Source organism: Sus scrofa, chromosome 1 (genome assembly GCF_000003025.6).
Source record: "Sus scrofa isolate TJ Tabasco breed Duroc chromosome 1, Sscrofa11.1, whole genome shotgun sequence".
NCBI lineage: Eukaryota > Metazoa > Chordata > Mammalia > Artiodactyla > Suidae > Sus > Sus scrofa.
In genome coordinates, this window is record NC_010443.5 from 12,351,887 (window position 1) to 12,377,348 (window position 25,462).

At 44.3% G+C, this 25,462-nt stretch overlaps 1 protein-coding gene across 2 annotated transcripts in view; it reads left to right on the forward strand.

Moving 5' to 3' along the window:
- The window catches only part of CNKSR3 (CNKSR family member 3), a 99,207-nt gene that overhangs the window by 54,147 nt on the left and 19,598 nt on the right, over positions 1-25,462 (forward strand). For both annotated transcript variants that reach the window (XM_021086603.1, XM_021086610.1), the window contains exons 2-7: positions 2,078-2,241; positions 10,101-10,303; positions 10,821-10,908; positions 18,017-18,058; positions 21,691-21,810; positions 24,184-24,243. In XM_021086603.1, coding sequence (XP_020942262.1) covers positions 2,078-2,241; positions 10,101-10,303; positions 10,821-10,908; positions 18,017-18,058; positions 21,691-21,810; positions 24,184-24,243 — 677 coding nt within the window. The remainder of the gene's footprint in view (positions 1-2,077; positions 2,242-10,100; positions 10,304-10,820; positions 10,909-18,016; positions 18,059-21,690; positions 21,811-24,183; positions 24,244-25,462) is intronic.

Here is a 25,462-nt window from a genome sequence, read left to right on the forward strand (position 1 = left end):
AAAATAAATAAATAAATAAAATATATTCCTAAGATAAAAAAACTGGCTGAGTGATTTAGGGTGAAATTCACAGTAATTCATCTTTTGTTCATACTTTCCCAATATTTGGATTCAATGAAATCTGAAGTCCCTTCTCAGCACTTCTCGCTTTCCATGATTTTAATAACTGTTTTGTAAGTAGACCTTATTGCTTATTTAGGCAGATGCTCAGAGAGGAATTTTTATAATCCCAGATTTGCTGGGTGAAAATGCAGAAGGATAGGGCTTGGGTCAATAAACTGTGATTGGAACTCAAGCTCCTTTCTTCTCTATCGAGCTGAAGAAAATGGCTAACAAAATCCCTCTTGGCATCTTACCAACTATGTGACTGTGGATGAGTTCTGCAGCCCCCACAAGCCTTCACTTAGTCATCTGTAAAATGGGAGTAGAGTAGTGAGGCGCTCTCCTCAGCTCTTGGTCTTCATCACTGTTGCCCACTGCAGGTGGAGTCTGTGCAGACAGCCCCACGTGCTGACTCGTGTGGCCCCCTCTGCCTGTTAGACTCACATACCACAGAGGCCACTTGTGGCTCAAGGCCATCAAAGTGGAGCTGGGTTTATATCCGTGTCCCCAACCTTGTTGCTGTGTGACAGCACCCCTCTGCTAGACGGATGTCACTTCAGGGAGGATGGACTGGTTTCAACTAGTTTTCATAGAATTAATTAATTCTTACCTCCTTTTCCTGGAATTGATAGCCCCGAACAGTTATCAGGACAGTGTTCCTCTTTCTATATCTTATCAGGAGGCAAAAGGTGAAAGTGTGTGGGGCAGAGATATTATTTAGCCTAGTGCCCAGATTTTGAGATCCAGGAATGTAATATTGCCAAAAGTAAGTGCCCACATGGAGAGCTTTCGTGAGAAGTAAATGAAGTGTGTGTGTGTGTGTGTGTGTGCGTGTTTGGGTGGGGAGGGCACACCATGCTTTCCACGTACTTTGTTCTAGTTAAATTGACTTTTCATTTTTTTTGTGTGGGGATTGAACTTATATAAATCTAGACTTTTAAAACACTAAGGTGGCTTTTATTAGTAGGCTTAAATACATCAATTGTTCAGTGTAAAATTTTTCAGTAAAACCATTAAAACATGTTGATCAGAGAGTTCGCTATATAGGAATGAAGAATTCCAAGTTATTTTAGGCTCACCTTTTTTAATCACTGTAGGAGAGCATTGAAATACAACACTATTGGCAGGGGTATTTGACCTGGGAAAATTCCCATAAGCTAACTCATTTAACATTGCCTTTCTCTGGTACCACTGCTGGTACTTCTCCTTTGGTTTCTGTATTCATCAGAACTTTTTCAGTTGCAAGGGACAGAAACTCAAACCAGAGAAGCTTAAGCTGAGAAGGGAATTTATTTTAAGTAAAAAATTCTGGGGTGTAAAAGTACCTTTAAGCAAGATTAGATCCAGGGATGTGGGATTTTTAATAGGGCATTTTGTTTCTCTCAAATGGATTTATTTTTAAGAAACTGATCAGAAAAATGACTGCCAGCATCTGCAAGGTTGTATATTTATGATTTCCAATTGGAAAGGGAAAAAAGAGCCTTTGTCTTCCTATGTTTATATATCAAATATCAGGGAAGATTTTGATTGGTCCCATGGTCATCTCTGAACCTACAATTGGCTGAGAAATAGAATATGGTGGCCAATCACTGTGGCAAAGCATCTTGATTGGCAGGTCCACTGGGATCACACGGGCTAGAGAAGGATGGTATCCTAGAGGAAGACTGCTTGGCAAACAGACAAACCTATGGCGAGTGTCAATAACTGGCATTTCGAATCAGCAGGGGTTAGTGTGTACTCTTTTAGCAGAAAAGGAAATGTCAAAATTGTGCTGGATCCATTTGAACATTTTAAGTTGCGCAGTTAAAATCTGTTTAAGAAAATAAAAGGTGTCCTCCAGGTTGGGAATGCATGCAGTGTAGACAGTCTGACAGTGGAGCGTAATTGGCAGTTCCTGAGGTTGACTTAAATGTGGGTGATTCTTTAGGTAAAGGAACAAAATGCCAATAATGTACTTTTTTTGCTTTTTTGGTAGGGTTAGATGATTGCCTGCAGCAGTACGTCCACAAGTTTGAACGGGAGAAGATAAATGGAGAGCAGCTGCTACAGATTTCCCATCAGGATCTTGAGGAGCTGGGTGTCACACGAATTGGACACCAGGAACTTGTATTGGAGGCTGTCGACCTTCTCTGTGCACTGGTTAGTTCAGGGGAAGGTGATCTGTACTGTGATGATGTCATTAAGAAGCTCATCTTTTTCAGTCTCCGTGGTTTTGCACTTGAGTTGATCAACGTTTTCTTAACCCTCCGTTGAAGTACAGCATAAGCTGAGAATAATATCAGAAGGGAAGAAATCATTTGCTAGTAGAGTTGGCGGCCTATGGCCTGCAAGTTAAATCTGGCCCACTGTCTATGTTTATAAATAAAGTTTTATTGGAACACAGTCATGGCCATTCATTGAAATGTTATCTGTGGCTGCTTTTGTGCTACCGTGGCAGAGTCAGGTAGTTGTAACAGGGACCCTCTGTCTGCTCAAAGCCTAAAATATTTGCTCTTTTGTCCTTTAGAAAAAGTTTACCTTTTATGGAAAGAGTTCTGATTCATTTTATTTATTTATTTATTTTGTCTTTATAGGGCTGCACCTGCAGCTTATGGAGGTTCCTAGGCTAGGGGTCTAATAGGAGCTACAGCTGCTGGCCCACACCACATCTACAGCAATGCCAGATCCAAGCCGTGTCTGCAACCTACACCACAGCTTATGGCAACACTGGATCCTTAACCCACTGAGCAAGGCCAGGGATCAAACCCTCGACCTCATAATTCCTAGTCGGATTCATTTCCACTCTGCCAAGACGAGAACTCTTCTTTTCTTCTTTTTTCTTCTCTTTTCTTTTCTTTTCTTTTCATGCTTTCCTTTTTTTCCCCTTCTTTTTTGCTTTTTAGGGCCATACCTGTGGCATATGAAAATTCTCAGGCTAGAGGTCAAGTTGGAGTTTCAGTTGCCAACCTGCGCCGCAGCCACAGCAACATGGGATCTGAGCTGTGTCTGTGACTTACATCACAGCTCACGGCAACGCCAGATCCTTAACCCACTGAGTGAGGCCAGGGATTGAACCTGCATCCTCATGGATACTAGTTGGGTTCGTTTCCACTGAGCCACCATGGGAGCTCCTGGTTTTATTTTCTTATCCTTTATAAAGAACAAAAAGATGACGATGGTTCTGAATGAATGTGTGTTCTACATTGAAATGACAAATGGATTCAGATTTCCATGTCTGTTTTTGTTACTATAAAAAGCATTTCAGGTTTTTAGCACAGATATTTGTGCTATTTCAAAAACAAAGCCCGGTGCTTGAAATAATCCACCAGTGAGATGGTGGCTAGACCAGGGAAAAGTGTGAACTTATTCTTGCAGATGACTGAGTTTTGGCTTGAACATGAGTGAGTTCAACCCTGCCAGGTTCTGACTCTTTATTACACCAGTGGCCGTGTGGGGAGCCCTTTTAGGTGTGGGCTAAAAACACCTGTAAGGGCATTGTGTTTATAAACTGGTTGGCACAGAGTGGGATCCACGTCCGTCTGCTGTGCCATGTGAAGAATGCTGCTTCCTTCACTGGCAGGATTCAGACCCACTCGGCAGCATTCAGGCTGGTTTCATTATGCTGTGAACCTGAGCCAGGGGAATATACAATTACATCACTGAGAAGGGTGGGAAAGAATGCTCTCCCGAGGATTTCGCCGTGGCTGGTCTGCGCTCCCTTGATTATATAACTCCTGCGGCCTGGTGCATGTTCTTCTTAAAATGGACAGAGCCCGTCTTCGGCTCCCACATGTGCTCCTCTTGTTTAGGAAAGTCATGGGGAAATTATTTGTGGGTGACAAATGAACTGCCACCAGGGAGACACTGTGGCCACGTGGGGTGAGCGCTGGCCCGGGAGGCAGCCTTTTGCATTTTAATCCTGACTCTGCTGCACACTTTGGCGCCGTGACCTCCAGGGAAACGGTGGTGTCTGTTTTCCCCCTCTGCACGGTGACGCTGCCCTGGATGTGGCTGTGTTGTGTGCTGCCCAGAAGTTGTCTGAATCCCGTTTATAATGAAAACTGTATACTGTTCGTACAGAAAGACAATGTTTGTGTTTATTCCCAGTACACTTTCTGGGAACATACCTTTTTGGCCTTTTCTGCTATTTCTGATCATCCGTTTCACTCTGTGGTCAGACCTTGAAGGCAGGTAAATGACTTTGAAATCCGCCACGAGGGAGGGGAGGAGGCAGGGTGGGCCGGGGCAGGTTGTGTACCTCCAGTGGGATAATTAACAAAACAGCCGCCTCTCTGCTTTCCCCCTTCTCTACCTCTTAAAATATGAGACTAAAGTGAACAAAGCTGGACACACGCCAGAACCTAAAGCTGCGTTTTATCTCCTACAATTTCCTCCTTATTTCCTTTGGAGACAACGTTTTGACCTCAGACTCATTCTGGACATGTTTTGTGCAGAGCAGAGTGCCAGTGAATGCATTCGACAGGGGGTTGTGGGAGGATTCTCAAATGAAGGTGCCTTTTCTGAGTTGGGGAGGGTCTTAGAGCATTTGACTAAAATATCTTTGGCCTTGCTGTAATCTCCCTTGAAGCTCGTCTTTTTTTTTTTTTTTTTAATCACTCAATGCCTTTTACTACATGTAGAGTTGTTCTAAGATACTCGTTTTGTAGCGCATGGGTCAGTTATACTATCTGTTTAATCCATGCACGCCATGTAGATGTTTGTATATTTGAATTGGTGATCATCTTTTGCCTTTGAACAGTCCAGGACTTGCACTGTTCCTATGTGTGTGAGGTTGTCTCCCGAATTATAGAAGACATGTTCATGTAAACAGTTCAGTGGATGTTGCCTTTAGGATGGACGGGAAATGAATAGAATTAGAAGTAAGAGGGGGTGGGGGAAGAGCAAAACCACTGGAGAGTTTTGGAAAGAAAGGGGTAGATAGAATCTAGAGGAAGCGAAAACAGGGACCAGCTATTGATGAAGATTCCCAAACCGGTGAGCAGGTGGACCCCAAAGAGCCGGTCCTGCATAGAGAGCCAGGAGGACACTACCTTTTGTGAACGGTGACCTTGGCTGGCTGGTGTGGCTTTGGAGAGTGACTTGTATGCTGAGGAAGAACCAGGACCACTTCCCAGATTGAGTTCCGAAGCAGAGCCCAGTTTTTCTCCTCTCGGGGGGCAGAGGGTAACTGGGATAGGCTCTAGAGCTGCTTTTTCCAGTAGCTGTTAGGCACATGTTGACTATTTAAATTAAAATAATTGGAGTTCCTGTTGTGGTGCAGCGGAAATGAATCTGACTAGGAACCATGAGGTTGCGGGTTCAATCCCTGGCCTTGCTCAGTGGGTAAAGGATCTGGTGTTGCCGTGAGCTGTGGTGTAGGTTGCAGACGCAGCTTGGATCTCGTGTTGCTGTGGCTCTGGTGTAGGCTGGTAGCTACAGCTCCGATTAGACCTCTAGCCTGGGAACCTCCCTATGCCGTGGGTGCAGCCCCAAAAAGACAAAAAAAAAAAAAAAAAAAAAAGGTATTTAAAATGAGATTGTATTCAATTCCTTAGTCACAGAGTTACGTTATGGCTGGTGGCTGCCGTATTTGGACAGTGCAGATGGAGAACATTTTTCATCATTGCAGAAAGTTTTGTTGGACAGCCTTGGTCTCTAGGGTGGTATAGAGAGTAATAAAGTATAATTGTAGGAGTTCCCGTCGTGGCGCAGTGGTTAACGAATCCGACTAGGAACCATGAGGTTGCGGGTTCGGTCCCTGCCCTTGCTCAGTGGGTTAACGATCCGGCGTTGCCGTGAGCTGTGGTGTAGGTTGCAGACGCGGCTCGGATCCCGAGTTGCTGTGGCTCTGGCGTAGGCCAGTGGCTACAGCTCCGAATAGACCCCTAGCCTGGGAACCTCCATATGCCGCAGGAGCGGCCCAAAGAAACAGCAAAAAGACAAACAAACAAACAAAAACAAAAACAAAAAATAAAGTATAATTGTAAAATCCATTTTCTTTGCCCGAGCAACCAGACCCTAGTTTCCTGAAGACCACGGCCGGGACCTAAGCGGGCTGAGAGCAGGAACAAAGGTGGAATCCATACACATATGAAGTGGTGCCACCTACATGGGGGCTTCAGCGAAATACCCGTCATGTAACAACCTGCCCAGGGTGCTTCTCTGCACTCACGTAACCCCTGAGATGATTGTCATGACCCAGCCGAGGCAACAAGTAAAAAAATGTTACCCTTTTTGTTATGGGGAGAAATCCTGGCGGAAGAGGAACCTTTGCCTTTTGTACCTAACTTGATCTTGCTTCTGAGGTTATTAAACTGTGAAGTGTATTTCTTAGACTAAAACTTCATTAACCTGAGTTAGTAAAATGGATTTGATGGTGTGTCTGTGCCACTCTGTAACCCCCATGCCCCTTAGATCACAGACAGCTGGCAGGAGCAGGAAAAGAAAGTAGCAGAGGGGTTGTGTCGGATTTGTCCATAGCTAAAATGTCTCCACTTTGTGACACCAGAGGACACTTTGTGACTCTGGCTGTTTCCTTTTTTCCTGTCTCCTGTGTCCGCCAGGCCGGGAACTGGCCCCTGATGGCTAACTTCTAATGAAGGGAGGGCTCGGGGAAGGTGCTTGTTAGTATATGTCTAGATCTTTGGAAATTCATTTCTTAGTTTGTATCTTCTTGATACCTTCTCTCAAATCAATCAGTTTCTGAAGGAGACAGATTTCTAGGGAGAAGATTAGTGAAAATAATCAAATCTGGTCTGAGAAATGATTCATTTACTGTCTTTCATTGTGAGGCACTTAAGTCAATAATCCTTTCCTGATTATGTTTCTGCAGTAGAGGTTCTTTGGAGCCGATATAATCAGTTTCTTGTTCTCTTCTTGCTGTCGGAATGGGATAGAAGGGGAGGAATTTCCCTCCTTACTTTGTTCCTTCTTTACTTCTTTTTTAAATTATAATGTGTTAGAGCTACATCTCTCCAGCTTTCTAGTCCCGTGATTTGTTTGAGGGAGTTAAGAAAGAATCAGAGAAGCCGAGGGGAAATGCAAAGAACCAATTAATACGCTACACTCCTTTATTTGGATGTTAACAGTGATGAGTTTGTAGAAGGTTGAGGTTTAAAATTTCTTGTAACACTCAAATGCGTCTAATCCTCTTTGAGTTTAAGGCATGTGTATGGTAATAAAAGTTCCAAGTAATTCCTGGTGACCTTGGTGACAGAAAGCGGAATTTCCTGCTTTTAGTTAGAACTCTTCATGTAAGTTGGCAGGCTGAGTCATAAACTCAATAAGGGGACAGTTCCCTTTAATCATAGTCGCAAGTCCTTCAAAACAGGCTGTGTCATGTGGCTCTTTATCCATTCAGTTGTGAGCCTTTGATTCTCTGAATTTAAAAATGCCATGATGAAAATCCATCTTTTTATTTTTGTCTTTTCTGTTGAAAGCAAGACTATATTTTGGTCTACAGAAAATGACAGTGAAAAAAAAATGAATGAATATCAAGTTTAGATGGAACACCACTATTAATACCGAAGACTCGTTTTTGTTATGAAATTTACTTTTTTTTTTTTTTTTAAAAAAAAAAAAAGCTTGCGAAGGCAGTTTTTAGTTCATGCATCTCGGAAGTTCTTTTCTTCACTTTTCAAAATTTCTGTCTGAATTTTTATTTATTTATTTTTTCCTTTTTTTTTGGCTGTCCTGAAGCATGTACAGTTTCTGGGCCAGGGATCAGACCTGAGTTGAAGTTGGGTCCTACGCTGCAGCTGCGCAAAATGCTGGATCCATTAACCTCCTATGCTGGGCTGGGGATCAAACCTGCGTCCTGGAGCTATAGAGACTCCGCTGATCCCATTGTGCCACAGCGGAAACTCCACTCTCTAAAATGTTTAAAAACTTATTTTTTATTTTACTAAGCAGCAACATGCAGCATACATGTAAAGGTCCCATAAAATCGAATTAAAGTCAGAAATATTTTCCTGAAGGACTCTTTTATTGTTGGCATCACTACTTAGCGCTGCTCTTCTTGGCAGAAGACCCCCTGGTATATTTCTGCTCCATGTGTCTTGATTTTGAGACATGGCTCGCCTCTCCCTGAGGCAGTAGAGATGGGGGGCTCTGACAGAGGAGGAGCAGAGGGACAGGCTAGATTCAGTAGGGACAAGAGCGGTGATCAGATCCAAAGAAAGCCCGCTGGCCTCTCAGAAGGTGCGGTCAGAGATGGCTGAGGCCGGCTGAACGGAACAAAACTTCTAACACAGCAGAGGGGATGGAGCAGACAGGATAGAGTGAGGGGAGTTAAGCAACTCCTTAGTTTGTGCTGGATGCAGGAGAACTGGCCACTTTGCCTTTGCCTTGTCCGGTGCCCAGCCTGTTTTCTGTCTCATCACTTGGCCTTGTGTTGGACAGCGTGGTGATCCAAAGCTGTGCCCTCCGTGCAGAGTGCCTTGGTCGGAATCCTGCCCGGCTGTGTCTCTGTGCCTCAGTTTCCTCACCTGCAAAACAGAGTTAATATCATTTCCACCTTCAGAGACTGTCCCTGAAATGATACTTGCCAAGCACTGAGCCCAGTTTCTGGCCTAAAGTGTTCAGTGATGTTGGCCTTGTAGTATCACCAGTTTTTTCAATGGTACCACATTCTTGCTGTGGGATGCTATTGACACAGTTTCATATACCGCAGAAATAGCTTCACTTTGTGTTAAAAAATGATGGAAACACGGCGTTGCCGCTGTGGCGCAGTGGGTTAAGGATCCAACTTCAGCTGGGGTTGCTGCCTAGCTGTGGGTTCAGTCCCTGGCCCAGCGCAGTGGGTTAAGGATCCTGTGGTGCAGGTTGCAGCTGCATCTTGGATGGGATCCCTGGCCTCCGAGGAACCTCTGTGTGCTGAGGGTGTGACAAAAACAAAACCAAAAACAAAAACAAAAAGAAAACAAAACCAACCTAGGACGTGTACAAGCAGTTGACTACTGAAAGTCATTCCTTCCCCCAAAGTCGTCTCAGATTACGTGCTGTTTCTTGGGATTTGTTCTTTATCTAAAAGGGAGTCATCTAGGGTGATATTGTCACATAAAATGGATTTTTGAAAAGCCCCCAAGTACGTCGAACATTGTTGAGAAAGAGCAGAGGTTAGACGCACATGAGACAGAAATTACCTTTCAGGTGAATCGATGTTCAGTCAGTGCTGCTCTGTTTCCGTGGGAGTCTCGAAATCCATCCATTCCATGGCTGCCTTACGTCTGCTCTCCCGGAGGTGCAGCAGTGAGCAATAGACACGGGGCCCAGCTCTCGCAGACCCACGTCCAAGTGTGGAGGACAGCAGTGAACGAGGTGGTTCAGAGATGACAGAGGCGATGGGCTGGAGAGTGGCCTCAAGAGGGACTTGGCAATGTCTGGAGACTTTTTTTTCTGTCTTTTTAGAGCCGTAGGTGTGGCACATGGACGCTCCCAGGCTATGGGTCGAACCCGAGCTGCAGTTGCCAGCCTACACCACAGCCTCAGCAGTGCCAGATCTGAGCCATGTCTGACCTATGCCATATCTCATGGCAACACCCGATCCCTAACCCTCTGAGAAAGGCCAGGGATTGAACCCACGTCCTCATGGATTCTAGTCGGGTTCTTAACCTGCTGAGCCACAACGGGAACGCCCTGGAGACGTTTTTGATTTGTCACAACGGGGGAAGGTACATTATTGGCATCTAATGAGTAGAGGCCAGGTAGACACCCCTCAGTCTGCTGGAATTCCCACCTCCTAACCCAAACAAAGAATCATGGGGCTTTAAATGTCAGTAAGGCATTTAAAGGGTGAGAAACTGCTCCAGACTGTCCTAGAAGCCGTGAAGAAGAAGAAACATTTGGGCTAATGAGGATGAAAGTGATAAGAAAGAGCTGTCCCTGCCAAAATTTGTGGGAGGGGCATTTCAGGAAGAGAATAATTCAAAAGCTGACGCCATGGGCTTTTGAATTATTAGGAGAATGTATACATTGTTGATTGTTTTGAATTTTTTCCCCTTCGATTTTGTTGTCCACAGAATTATGGCCTTGAAACTGATAACATGAAGAACTTGGTTTTGAAACTTCGAGCATCTTCCCACAATTTACAGAATTACATAAGTGGCCGGCGGAAAAGTCCAGCTTATGACGGAAACACCTCCCACAAGCCCCCCAATGAGTTTCTGACTTCCGTGGTGGAGCTCATAGGCGCTGCCAAGGCCTTGTTAGCTTGGCTGGACCGGTGAGTCCTGGGGGTGCTTTGCTGTCCTGTTGAAGGTGGGTCTGAGATGCATGCACGTCTGGATTTTGCCTGAGGAAAAGGCACTATTGTCCCTGTCCGGCCTTGGCAGCCTGGGAGTTCTGCATCAGTGGTTGATTTTAGGGTCCCTCTGGAAGTGACTGAGCAAGTGAATAGCAGGAACAAAGTGGCCTCAGCTTAGAGAGGAGTTGAGTTTTTCCGAGGTTAAACATTACTGATTATTTGGTTGTATAAAGGCTGTTAGTTGGCTTTTGAAGAGATGTTAATTCTCTTGGCTCATTTTTTGAGGTGTGGGTTTTTGGGTTTTTTTTTTTTTTATCTAGAACATCTGTCTCTTTTCTCTGTAGATTCCCATCTTGTGTGCTTTTTGGGAGGAAGATGTTGCAGAGCAATTTAAACCAGCCTATTGTGTAGCCGTGCTTGTTGACACACAGTGTGGGACCCCAGTGGGTTCCTCTTCTCCCCCTTTTTTTTAACGAGGATTTTCGTTGCTTTCTAGGACGCCGTTTACAGGGATCACCGATTTCTCAGTAACGAAGAACAAAATCATTCAGCTTTGCCTGGACCTGACAACCACCGTGCAGAAGGTCAGTGCATCCCTGTTGCTTTCTACAAGGTTTTTTTTCCTTTTCCTTTGCTTCAAAGGGTTTACTTGCAGGTATGAGGTACCATTGTTTCTTTCTGTCCCTTTTTTTTCCCCCATCAGAGCTGGAGGAGAGATGAAAGGCTTTCGCTTAGATGAATTATACAGATAAGTTCTGTGAAAAATGACCTGTGGCCTTTACATCAAAGATTTACCTTCTTCTGTTTCCAAATAGTCGACCTAATAGTCTTGTGCTTTCTCTAAAATAGTAGAGTGCTTTTCCTTTTTTTAAAAATAGACGTTCTGGAGTGACAATTTCATGATACCCTTTGTTCTGAGTACCTTACTGTATCTGCTTCTTAATTTTCTTGGTTGGGTTTATCAGTCAAGATGAGCTAGGTTTTGATGTAGTAACAAAACACCCTACAAACCTTAGTTTATTCCTGGCTTATCTGCATCCAAATGGGAGCTGGGGGTTCTGCTTTAGAGATGTAGATTGACATCCTACATAAGAACCACCAGTGTCTTCTGTTATTTGTCCCCGTGGCAGAGGGACAAGGAACCTGGATGATTCTCCCACTGACAAATGCTCTGGTTTGGAAATGACACGTCAATTTCACACACAGCTCATTGGCCAGACCTATGCATCTTAGTAAACGCCAAGAATATATTAACTGGCACGCAGAAGACTCTTGTAAAAATATTTGCGAATCGAATTGAGGCCATAAATGTAAGGACAAGCTTGTTCTTTTTTTTTCGTGATCCCACTTGGTTCAAAAATTCTGCTAGTGCACGTTTGTTTCCACTGCTGATTTGGCAAAAGGTAAAGAACGCCCTCTCCTCAGTTCTAACCGTGCCAGAAAATAGATGCAGTTCTGAAAAGCCTCGTGCTTTCTGTCTGTTCCTGGAATTGGAAGAGTGAAGTTGGGCTGTTGGTTAAGGTCCAATCCTGAGCAGCCCTTGAACTTGAAGGATGTGTGGCTTCATCATACACTTTTGAGGCCATGTTCTTAGGAAAGAACACGGAGCAATAAAGTGGCTCTGAGTTTCTGCTCATTTTTATGGTGTATAAAAGTAATTTTGATAGAAAGAGTCTGATAGCAATTGTGGTGCATTCATTATGTGATGGAGGGTCCCTAGGCATAGTGATCCTGCTCAGAAGGGTGCCCAAGGGGGCTTATTGGGGTTGCACGACTCTGGGTGCACGATGAAGAGTGCTTTTTATTTAAAAATTTTTGCATTCTATTTATTTTTGAGTAAGTTTTATTGGATTTTCTAGATGACTTATGATGTGTTACTTTCAAACGTGCAGCAAAGTGAATTAGTCATATATATTCATATATATCTATTCTTTTTCAGGTTCTTTCCCCATATAGGCTATCACAGAGTATTGAATAGGTTTCCTCGAGCTATGCAGTAGGTCCTTGCTGCTGATTGATTTTGTGTGTAGTAGTGTGTATACGCTAATCCCAACCTCCCAACCCATCCGTCCCCCCAACCTTTCCCCTTTGGGAACCATAAATTTGGGTTCGAAATCTTTGAATCTGTTTTTGATTTGTGAATAGGGTCTTTTGTATCATTTTTAATTGGATTCCACATATTAGTGATCTCATGATATTTGCCTTTCCCTGCCTGACTTACTTCACTTCGTATGATAATCTCTAAGTCCATCCTTTTGCACAGCAAAGAAAAGCATTAAAAAAAAAAAAAAAATGAAAAGACAACGCACAGAGTGGGAGAAAATCTTTTGAACAAAAAGCGACTGACCAGGGACTAATCTCCAAAATATACAAACATCTCCTTCAGCTTTATATCAAAATAACAACCCATTTTAAAAATGGTCAGAGGCTCTAAATAGACATTTCTCCAAAGAAGACACACAGGTGGCCAAAAAAACACATGAAAAGATTCTCAACATCACTTCGTATGAGAGAAATGAAAGCCAAAACTGGAATGAGGTATTAGCTTCACTCTAGTCAGAATGGCCATCGTCAAAAAGTCTCTAAGCGATAAATACTTGGGTGGAGAAAAAGGAAGCCTGTTCCATTGTGGGTGGGGATGTAGGTTGGTGCAACGACTGTGGAGAGCAGTGTGGAGATCCATGAAACAACTAAATGCAGAACTACCTACCATCTCATCCAGCAGTCCTGCTCCTGGGCATATACCTGGAGAAAACTGTAATTTGAAAGGATGAATGATGCTTTTTAATTGTCTTTTTAAACAAATGCCCTAATGCTTTTGACAAACAAGCTGATGAGAATTTTGTCTCTTATCAGGAACAATTTAACCCAAACTTAAAGAACACAAGAGGTATTCTTTTTGTTTGTGTTTATTTTTTGTTTCCATTTTCCCTTTGGTGTTCATGGAGCATGTTTCAGAGACAAGCAGTTATGGGTTCAAATCCTGCCTCTGCCATTATTTAGCCCTAGGACTCTGGACAAGTCACTTAAAACTTAGGAGCCTCAGAGTTCCCTGGTGGCTTCATGGGTTAAGGATCGGTGTTGTCATTGCTGCGACATGGGTTCAGTCCCTGTCCTGGGAACTTCTGCATGCCATGGGAACAGCCAGAAAACAACAACTCTCCCTCCCAAACAACAACAAAAAACATAATGAGCCTTGGTGTTCTCACTGTAAGATGGGAATACTATTATTGACCTTACCAGATAATTTCCTGGAATTTCTATAAGTTATTGTGGAGTAAGAAAAAAAGGGAACATGAGGGTAATATGAAGACAAATGGTGACCAAAATTTTTTTAAATGTATGTCTATATGTATTAGTAATCATACACACATACATGCGAAAACCTCTGTACAAAGGAGAATATTAAATATAGCAGCCATTCTGAAGAAAAGTTGTGTTTACTCTGGCAGAGAGAGAAGGGAGGAGGGAGCCTAGGAGCCAAAGAAAAGAAAACAGTTTTTCCTTTACGAAAAGCGTGTAGACGACCGCATTCATGTGTCCATGTGAAACTAGATCTAGGGAAATTCTACAAACTGTTTACAAATTCGTTAAGACAGCTACCTCAGAAGAGTGTCGTGAAGAGGAAACAAGACACAATATATGTAAAGCACAATGCCTGCTTATGAAATAATAGCCTAGGGTAGGAAATAGTAATATCTTCTCTGGTACTGGTTTTCTGGAATCAAACATGATGGCTTAAGGAGACAAAAGTTAACAAATATGTTATTTCTGGTATTTTGTATTTAAATTTGGACAGTTTCTAAGGCTTAAGAAACTGTGTAAACATATATGGGAATGTCGTTTTATGAACTTAGATTGAAACAACATGTTTAGCTTTTTTTTTTTTTTGTCTTTTTGTTTTTTAGCGCCACACCCGCAGCAATATGGAGGTTCCCAGGCTAGGGGTCGAATCGGAGCTGTAGCTGCCAGTCTACACCACAGCCACAGCAACGCCAGATCCAAGTCGTGTCTGTGACCTACACCACAGCTCACAGCAACCTGGATTCCCTAACCCACTGAGCGAGGCCAGGGATTGAACCCACAACCTCATGGTCAGATTCATTTCCGCTGCGCCACGACAGGAACTCTGAAAAAACATGTTTCGCTCTTGATGCCCCTGTGTTTTCTCTAGTAGTGGGAGAGCACAGGTGCCTTGGCGAGTTGCAGGAGGAGTCGAATGTCTTCTTCCACGTGCGGTGTCCTGGCAGCAGCAAGGGTGAATTTGCTGGGGATGTCACACCCTCTCACAATGGCGGGAAGTGCCGGTTTTCTCTCAGCCTCTTGGCAGAAGATGTTTTGACTCTTTAGGAAGAAACCTGTCTTTTCCAGTCATTGCTTTCTTTCTGGGGAATGGAAGGAATCAAAGCTGTGTCTCTTTATTTCTAGTGACAAGAAACATGTTCTCCTTGAGTCTTTATCCTTTTTCCTTGTCGGCAAAGAGAGCTTGGCTTGTCCTTTTTCTTCTTTCTCTGTTCCACATATGGCCACTGCTCCTCCTCTTTTTGTCTCCTTCTCTGCATCTCACCCTCTGGTGACAGTGTGTGCCTTTCCCGATTGGAAGGATGAGGACTTGCTGCTTTTTTCCCTGTAAGGAAACTTCACACTTATTCTTTTTTTTTCCCCACTAATTAACTTTTCCTTTCCTTTCCTTTCCTTTCCTTTCCTTTCCTTTCCTTTCCTTTCCTTTCCTTTCCTTTCCTTTCCTTTCGTCTTTCCTTTTTCTCTCTTTCTCTTCTTGCAGCTGCACCTGCACCATATGGAAGTCCCCAGGCTAGTGAGCGAATTGGAGCTGCAGCTGCAGACCTGCGCCACAGCCACAGCAATACTGGATCTGAGCCACATCTGTGACTTACACTGCAGCTTTCAGCTGGATCCTTAACCCACTGAGTGAAGCCAGGGATCAAACCTGAATCCTCATGGACACTATGTCAGGTTCTTAACCCACTGAGCCACCGTGGGAACTCCACTTTCTTCTTCTTCTTCTTTTTTTTTTTCAATGAAATATAGTTGATTTACAATGTCGTGTTAGTTTTGGGGGTACAGCACAGTGATTCCATTACATTGCACATAACTTCTTTTAAGTGTGCTACGGCTGTCGCTTCACACCGAGTCCACAGATAGATCGTCCATCTAGTTTTCAGGCTATAAATTTCGGGTGAAGGGTCCTGCAGTGGGAAGGGAGCCTGACCTCTGTGTTCCATTTGTCCTGAAGTTTCGAGGACGTGAGAACTGGAATCATGCTGACGAGAGACAGGATGGCAGCAGCAGGTGCTGAGTTTCAATGCGTAGGAAGAAATGGAAGTGAGCATTAGATGGCCGAGAACACTGAGTGGACAGAAAGTACCGTGACCGCAGAGGAGGGAGAGCCCTGCGACCATTTACTGGGCACTGGTTGGGTCTCAGGTGTGCTCTACATGCTTGATGTGTGTTATCACGTTTAATTCTCAGCAGTTCTCTGAGATCGGTTTTATCATCCTTGCTTTACAAGGGGGGAAGCTGAGGCGTGAAGACGTTAAACCCGTCTCCCAAGTTTCCTCAGTTAGTAAGAAGGTAGGGGGGAGAAAAAGAAGAAGAATAAAGAAGAGCAGCAAAGGGAAGGCGCAGCTGGGAGCTGCCCTGCCTGGGTCTCTGCCAGGTTGGTGGGCCTCCGCCCGCGGATCCAGGTGACCAAGAAATGTGACAGAGCTGGGCCCTGCTGTCGGGACCATGAGGGGCCGACTTGGTTCCAGGACTTCTTTTTTTCCATCCTGTTGCCTCCGTGCCAAACACCATGAGGTCAGGCCAGCAGCTGCTTCCCCCCGCCCCGCCCCCAGGAGGAATGGGTGTGGGAACCCACATTTGTAAAAAGTGACCCTTTCACACGCTGCCTTGGACAGTTCAGGAAGCCGGGAGCGCTCCTCACCCATTGGCTCCATGGCCACAAAGAGCCCCGTTTTCTCGGTGGTGTCTTGGCTCCATCAAGGCATCCAGTAGGAAGAACCGTGAGATCAAACGTGCATCTTGACGCTTGGGCCCTGGTGTGGGGGGAGTGGCCCCTCTGCCTGTGGGTGGTCACCCCAAGGATGACTGATGGCCAGTCATTTGGGGATTTGTCATGAAAAACCGGAAACCCAACCCATTAATTTTATTTCTAGTATGAGACTGTGTACGTACTCTGTTTTGCCGAAGTTGACTTTTTTTTTAATAATTCTGTCCTTCAGATGGTGTCAGTGGGGGAGGGGTGATCATGGTAGCTGATCCTTAGTCCCACGCACGAAAGAGAGGAGGAAAAGCGTGTTTCTGAGCTGTGATCATTCATAGTTTACAGAAGTTGCTCCCGGAGTCGGGATTCATGTCGGATTCACACATGCAAAAATGCACTCCTAAATTTCTTTTTTAAAGTGTTTTTTCACTAGTCTGGTCTTCTTCTGAGAGTCAGTGTGAATTTTGGGAGTAGGAGAGTAACTATTACAGCCCACATTTTTACCTAGTGGAGGAGGTTATATTATTATATTATATATTGTATATAATATTATATGTGATATATTATATTATTCTTATAGCCCACATTTTTACCTAATGGAAGAAGTTAAACACATTTTTAAGGCATCAAAAATATAATGATCAAAGTCACTTTAGAGTAGAATGTCATACATTTTTCTCCCCGCAGTAGAAAGGGAGGGAAAGTGACCTAAAAGGACCTTGGGATTGAAATGAGAATCTTGGACAATTCCAACAGAGTTGATCAGTATCCTTCCTGCGCATAAAATAATTATCCTTTTCTTTACGGTGTTCCAGTTTGGGATTATTGTACTTAATGGTGCCAAATAAATTGTTAGGAATCTCGTGGGTCTCCTTTTTCTTCGGTACGCACTCTGCCATGTCAGTGCAAATCTTCTGTTCTAGAAAGTTCACCAAGAGAGTTTCATGGCGGCAGTTTCACTTTGGCTGTTTTTACACAGGACAATGGTGATTCTTATAATCAGCGAACCGGGTTCCTAGGGTTCCGAGTCTTTTGTTCTTAAGCTGAGTACATAATGCTTTGCATTCCAGCTCATTATTTGCTGCCCCCAATAGCATACCTCCAGACCACGTTTTTGGCAGCATGTTAATGAATGTTTTGTTGAAGCCTTTTCATCTATTAAGGCCTGAAATATCTGATTTAATCTCAGCGGTGCTTAAAATAAACTTTGTGGCTAAGTTTACTCAAGCCCTTATTTGAAAGCCATTCTTATGGGCAGGCCCAGAGCTAAAGACTCCTTGGCTCCCTTGGCCCAGGGCGAGCTTAGCCTGGGGTCACATTTAAGAGCCACGTTAACCTTCTTGGACTCGGACTTCTGGCTTCCTAGGCTCTGTATAGTCTGGGCAGTAGGTGGACCTCAATGATTTTTGTAGGTGTTCTGATTAAATAATTGGTCAGATGATTCCTTGGATGATAAGCTCTTGGAGTCAGGAGAGGGCAGAGCCTTAGGAGGAACTGAATGTCCACTCCTTTCCTGCTCTGCCCTCTTCTCCAATCCACGTTTCTCCTCCAGAAAGTGCTCAGGCTTCAGGGTTGGGGGCGGGTGGTGTCAGGGACTTTTCTTGGGCCCCAGGAAGTGCCTGGAGAGCTCAGACAAGTTTCGGAAAGTTCTTTGCCTTTATAGTTTTTATTTTCTTCTCTTTCTTTAGGACTGCCTTGTGGCAGAGATGGAGGACAAAGTTTTAACCGTAGTAAGTATTCCTTCTAAAAATTATAAAATTCTCTTTTCCACAACCAGCGGGGATCACATTAATTCAAGTAAATGCGCTGTGGCTCGGCAATTCAGGATATGCTTTGAAATACTGGCTTTGGGGGTATGAGCCTATTCATTTCGGTGGAAAGGGAAGAATAAAAGTTAGTTAACAACAAGACCAAGCTCTGTGAAGATTCCTGTGCTTAAATGGAATATATCAAGGTCTCTGCCTTGCTCTCCCCCCCCCAGCTGAGCACTTTATCAGGATAAAATTATACTTAAATTGCTAGCTGCCCTGTTAATTAGGGTTGAACGGATCTGCAAATTTCACTTTAGGACCATTTTGATTAAAAAAATAAAAATCTTGGCCAAAGCCTTGTGATGGAAGGGGGATGTCCTCTGACTGTTAGCAGCATGTTTTGTAACTATGCATCATCACTTCCTCCTTTTGACAGAAGCCAGCCTGTGCTCTTTTGATAAGGCCTTCCTCCTACTGATGTTGAGGAATTTAGCAATGAAACTGCTATAAATATATTTTTCCATAAATAGGGAGGCTAAACAAATTAGAGGAATGTAAAGAGTATCCCTTCTTGGGCTCTGCCCCCCTGGGGGAAAAAAAATCACTCTTTGGAATTTCCCGATGTGTTTGGTTAATTTTGAAAGGTTAGATGAATCTGATTGGGAGAAATAACTACACGCAGCCGCTGTGATTTCTACACGGAGGCCACTTACTGGGGATCTTTGCATCGCTAATAATTGACCTTGTCAGGGTTTGGTGTTCAGAGAATGTGAGGCATCACTCAAAAGACCCTAGACCTGAATGTAAACTGCAAAACGATAAAATGCCTGGAAGTAGCAGGAGAAAATCTAGGCGTCCTTGGGTTTGGTGATGAATTTTTATTATTATTATTACTATTATTTTGTCTTTTTGCCTTTTCTAGGGCTGCTCCCGTGGCATATGGAGGTTCCCAGGCTAGGGGTCGAATCGGAGCTGTAGCCGCCAGAGTCACAGCAACATGGGATCTGAGCTGCGTCTGTGACCTACACCACAGCTCACGGCAACGCCGGATCCTCAACCCACTGAGCAAGGCCAGGGATGGAACCTGCCACCTCAAGGTTCCTAGTCGGATTTGTCAACCACTGTGCCATAACGGGAACTCCTGGTGATGAATTTTTAGATACAACAAGAAAAGCATGATCCGTGTGAGAAAAAATTGATAAGGTAGCCTGCATTAGAATGAAAAACTCTGGGAGTTCCCTGGTGGCTCAGTGGGTTAAGGATCCAGTGTTGTCATTGTTGTGGCCCTGGTCACTGTTGTGATGTGGGTTTGATCCCTGGCCCAGGAACTTCTGCATGCTTCAGGTGTGGCCCCCAAAAAACAAAAAACAAACAAACAAACAAAAAACAAAAAAAAAAACCCCAAACAAACAAACAAAACCTCTACACCATCAGTGCACTATTAAGAGGATGAAAAGACAAGCCACGGACTGGGAGAAACTGTTTTCAAAACACTTAGCAGACAAAGAACTTGTGTCCAAAATATACAAAGAACTCTTACAAGTCAATAATAAGAAAACAGGAGTTCCCATTATGGCTCAGTTGGTTAAGAATCTGACTAGTGTTCCATCCCTGGCCTCGCTCACTGGGTTAAGTACTGGGGGTGCTGCTGTGGCTGTAGCTGTAGCTCCAATTTGACCCCTGGCCTTGGAACTTCCATATGCCACATGTGTGGTCCTTAAAAAAAAGCAAAAAAGAGAAAAATTAAAATAAAAAATAAAAAAATAAAACAACCTCATTAAAAAAGTGGCTAAAAGATCCAAACAGATACCTAACCCAAAAAGATATATATTTGGCAGATAAGTATATGAAAAGATGTTCAACATCATGTTTCATTAGGGAATTGCAAATTAAAATATCAGCGAGGTACCACTACACACTTTCTAGGATAACTAAAATCCAACACATGACAACTCCGGACATGGAGCAATAGGAACTCTTGTTCGATGGTGGAGATACAAATGGTAGCGCCATGTTGGAAGGCACGGTGGCAGATTTTTACAAAACTAAACTTACTCTTACCCTGGGATCCAATACTCCTAAGTGTTTACCCAAATGAGAGAAACTGATATCCACAAACACCTGCACAGAGTGTTAGAGCAGCTTTAACCATAGTTGCCAGTACTTGGAAGCCACCAAGATGTCCTTCACGTGATGACTGGATAAACAAACTATGGTCCATCCAGAGAGTGGAATGTTATTTGGCAGGAAAAAGAATGACGTATCCCAGTCCTGAAAAGATACAGAGGACCCTTAAATGCATATTACTCAGTGAAAGAAGCCAATCTGAAAAGGCTACGTACTGTATGATTCTAACTATTGGACCTTTTGGAAAAAGCAAAGCCATAGAAACAGTACAGATGAGCGATTGCCAGGGGTGCATCGTGGAGGGGGGGGAAATAAACAAGTAGGTGGCACATAGGGGATTTTTAGGGTGGAGGAACTATTCTCTATGATCCTGTGGTGGTAGGATCATGCATTTGTCAAAAGCTGTAGAATTATACCCCACAGAGAGTGAACCCTAGTGTAAACTACAGACTTTTGTTAAAATATATCACTATTGGTTCATCGTTTGTAACAGATGTACTGCAGTCATGCAAGATGTTAATAATCTTTTGTTACTAACCATGTTCCAAAAATATAACTGTTGGAAACTATAGTGGGGCGGTGGGGGGGAGTATATAGGAACTGTACTTTATGCTCAGTTTTCCTCAAAGCCTCAAACAGCTTTAAAATATAAAATCTAGGAGTTCCCGTCGTGGCGCAGTGGTTAACGAATCCGACTAGGAACCATGAGGTCGCGGGTTCGGTCCCTGCCCTTGCTCAGTGGGTTAACGATCCGGCGTTGCCGTGAGCTGTGGTGTAGGTTGCAGACGCGGCTCGGATCCCGCGTTGCTGTGGCTCTGGTGTAGGCCAGTGGCTACAGCTCCGATTCAGCCCCTGGCCTGGGAACCTCCATATGCCGCGGAAGTGGCCGAAGAGATAGCAACAACAACAACAACAACAAAAGACAAAAAAGACCAAAAAATAAATAAATAAATAAAATAAAATAAAATCTAGAAGTTCCCTGGTGGTGCAGCGGGTTAAGTGTCTTTTGTTGTCACTTCTGTGCCTTGGGTTGCTGCTGTGGTGCTGGTTTGATCCCTGCATGCTGTGGGCACAGCCAAAAAAAGAAAAATATCAAATCTATTTTTAAAAAGGGTTCAAACAAAATATATAAAAAAATATATATATATATTTTAACTTTGTCAGGATTTGGTATGCAGAGAATGTGAGCAGTCCCTAAGAAGCCGACATGATTCTCTTTAACTGCCGAGAGGGGGTTTCTGCCCAGCCCGTGCCCCTCATTGGTCTTAAAGGAGTTAATATAAAAGCTGCACTTTTAAAGCAAAGATGAAATAGTGGTCCCATCCCCCCCCAATGCAAATATGGAACCCAAGTGGCACGTGTTCATTGCGCCGCGTGTCATCGTGATTGCGCATCAGAGCTCAAGATGATGGGTGAAATGCATTTTTTTAAAATCCAGTCTAGATTAATGATTGAACCGTCCCTCTTTGCCTCTCCAACTCTAGGTCAAGGTTCTAAATGGCATCTGTGACAAAACGATCCGATCTGCCACGGACCCTGTGATGAGCCAGTGTGCGTGTCTGGAGGAAGTGCACTTACCAAACATTAAGCCCGGGGAAGGCCTGGTAAGAAGTCTACCACCACTTGTTTATTTTCCCATGGCATCAGTGCGGACTGAAGTTGTCATCTCTTTTTTTAAGAAAATAATTCCTTATTGCTTTCACTGGAATTCTGGAGTAGACTCGATTATACTGTCTTCCATTGTGTCGCTAAGAATGTGCCATCTTGAACTGTGGGTATATTTTGTATCTTCAACGTATAAAAATGAATACTGTTTGAAAACAGTATATTCTTATCTTGAAGGAACTGTCTTAACGGGTTTATTTTTAGGACTTAGCAATACAAGGCGAGAGAAAACATTTACACAAAGGAAAGATGATCTCTTGGTACAAAACAACATCTGCTCTGAAGCCTCCGTTAGCACTTAGGATGGAGGTGAGAAGAGACTGGTTGAAAGTAACGATTCTTAAAGAAAGTTCGGAAATGTTTCAGAGGTAACGGGCTCTGTGTAAGAACAGGGTCTGAGAATACATACAGGTAGATACCTGGATACCTAGATTGGTCCTAGGTAACTCGTATTCTCATTGCCTCGCATGCAGCAGCTGTGATTAGTGTGCTGAAATCTACGTGGGGACCCTAGGAGGCCCATCGAAGGGCTTAGGGACTTTTAGTCAAAAAGAGCGGGATTTACATTTTTTTTGTTTCGGCTGCACCCTCAACACATGGACGTTGCTGGGCCAGGGTTCGAACCTGCACCACAGCAGCAACCAGAGCCCCTGAAGTGACAAGGCTAGGACCTTAACCTGTTGAGCCACACAGGAACTCCTAGAAAGAGCAGGATTGAAATCCCAACTCTCCAGTGACTTAATGTCTATATGGGTCCGTGTCCTCATCCGTCAAAAATGAATAGTAACAACCCTCGCGGGGCTGTTGAATGTATTAAATTAGATTATGCATGCTGCGTGCCAGGCGCTGATGCCTGGTAAGTGTGCAGTGATTGGTGGCTGCAGCTGCTGGTCCTGATGGTGACGGTGATGACTGATGATAAAGAAGAGGAGGAGGCGCGCCTGGTGTGTGGGGAGCTATCAGGGCGGTCTCCCCGCTCAGCTGGGAAAACAAAATCAATATCGACAAGCCCGCTTTCTTAGTGAAAAGACATGTCCACACTGAGACGGCTCAGCCTCGACGTAGATGATGGACTGTGATAGACAAAACACAGAAGACTTCCTGGAGGTGGGTGGATGGGCCTGTATTGAAGTGGAGCAGGGCCCCAAGGGGCAGAGCTGGAGTTGCCATCTCAGCTGGTAGTTAGACAAGCAAAGCTCCGGGAGGAGGGGCACCCTGTGGAGGGAGGAGCCGATGACGCAGCGGCTCAGAGTGATGGGAAGGGCGGCGGCGAGGAAGGGGCGGAACTACGAAGGTGAGCGGCTGGTTCCAGGGTGCTGCGGGTTGCTGAGCAGGCTCAGGTCAGGGTCAGAATGACGTCTGAGGAGGATCTGTAGTATTCTCATAGCCACACCCGGCTGAGCAACTACTCTCTGTCTACGTTTTGCTCTTTCTTTTGGTCTTTTTAGGGCCGCACCCTTGGCATGTGGAGGTTCCCAGGCTAGGGGTCGAATCGGAGCTGTTGCTCCTCGGCCTACACCACAGCCACAGCAACACCGGATCCGAGCCGCGTCTGCGAGCTACACCACAGCTCCCGGCAATGCCGGATCCTTAACCCACTGAGCAAGGCCAGGGATCGAGTCCACGTCCTCACGGATACTGGTCAGGTTCATTACCACTGAGCCACTTTTTGCTCTCTTTTTGCTCTCTTTCCTCCTCCAATGGAAATTTAATAAGCTTTTTTTAAAAAAATAGGTGGCATGTCAAACTGCAAAGACGCTTCCTCCCTGAGGTGGCTTTCAGGTCTGAGTCCGCCGTCAGGCCTTTGAGGAAGGCGCGTATTCATCTTTATGCCTCCCTCACAGCGGAGGGGTGCCTGCTTCTCATGTACCTCCGATGATGCGTTCCTTAAAAGCCTTGGCTGCTGCATCCTGGTCTGGGTGTTGGTGACTTGAGTGAGTCACCGTGCAGGGACTGCTGAGACCACATCAACCGAGTATCTCCTGTCCCTTCACAGAGAGATGGTCGGGACGGGACTGTCCTTGTTTGCCCCGGCTCCTTCATTCTGAGTCCCCAGGACCATGCGCTCCTGGTACACAAATGATAATATCAAAGGGATCCCCGTTCTGATGTCTTCCGCTGGTGTTTCGACGTGGTTCGTTCCCCCTCACCGCTCTTTGGATCTTGTTTTACAAGGTTTCAGGAGGTTTCAAAACGAGTATGCTTCTAAGGGACTGCCTTCACTGTTAGAGGTTTTGTTTGTTGGTCTCCCTGGCGGCTGTGTGTTTCTAAATGTTGCAGTAACGAGCTCATCTATTTGTGACTCCCCCTAGGGCATGTACATCAAATCAACCTATGATGGATTGCACGTGATTACTGGAACCACAGAGAATGTAAGTGCATGCGTGTATCCATTAAAAGGAAAAGCTCTCGTCTGGTCAGACGGACTTGACAGAGTCCCTATATTTTTTCATGGAAATGTGTCCTGCTGTTCTATTACCAGTCATGGGAACGCAGTGTCAGCTTTTTTTATTTCGGTTGGGAATGTGCTGCCTGTCACCAGCTGTCCTCAATGTATTATTTAAATTGTCCTGTATCGCTCTCGTACACACACCTTGCCAAGGTTTGGCCCCCACCCTTGGGTTTATGTATGTGTTTGTGTATCCCAGAGGCGTTAACCCATCCGTCCAAAGACAGGAATCTCTTTGTGGTTGAGAATCACTTTTATAAAAAGAGCTGGAGTGGTGACCATGTGTGTACAATATAGTGGGGTTTTTTTTGGGGGGGGAGTTGTTTGTTTAATGAAATTTATATGTGTCGCCAGAGCAACTGTTTAGGGATTTTTGCATGACAAAGATACTTTTTTATACAATTGTATTTCATCATATTTGCATACTATTGAAATTTAGTTTTTTCTCTCCCTCTAACCTTCTGCATAGAAGAAGCAGGGCTGTTTCTACTGTGAGGGACTTGGTACCCTGTTATCTTACCTTTTGAAAAAATTCTGCTACGTGAAAGGTTTTTCTTTAGCCCCTCAAGCATTTTGAATTTGTGAAAAGTAAAGCTGAGTGCTTTCTTTATTCTACCAACGACAGGGCCAGCTTTTGAATGACGTTGATATGAATCTAGAAATGTCTAAAAAGCCTCCTTGCATCTGTGTAAAAGAAGCATGTGTCTATGGAATGAATTACTGTATTTAATCTACTAAGACGAGAGGAAGTCATTCTTTTTTTTTTTTTTTTTCACTTTTACTCCTTTATCAAAAGGGAAAATTCTATCCAGGGAAGGGGAAACTGAGAAAACAAAAAGATTCAAACAATCCAATGCAAACACAACATTTTTCAAATGTAAGAGGTTCCTATTACTAAAAATGCTTTTCTTTTTTTTTTTTTTTTTGTCTTTTTTTGTTGTTGCTATTTCATGGGCCGCTCCCGCGGCATATGGAGGTTCCCAGGCTAGGGGTTGGGCCACCGGCCTACGCCAGAGGCACAGCAACGCAGGATCCGAGCCGCGTCTGCAACCTACACCACAGCTCACGGCAACGCCGGATCGTTAACCCACTGAGCAAGGGCAGGGACCGAACCCGCAACCTCATGGTTCCTAGTCGGATTC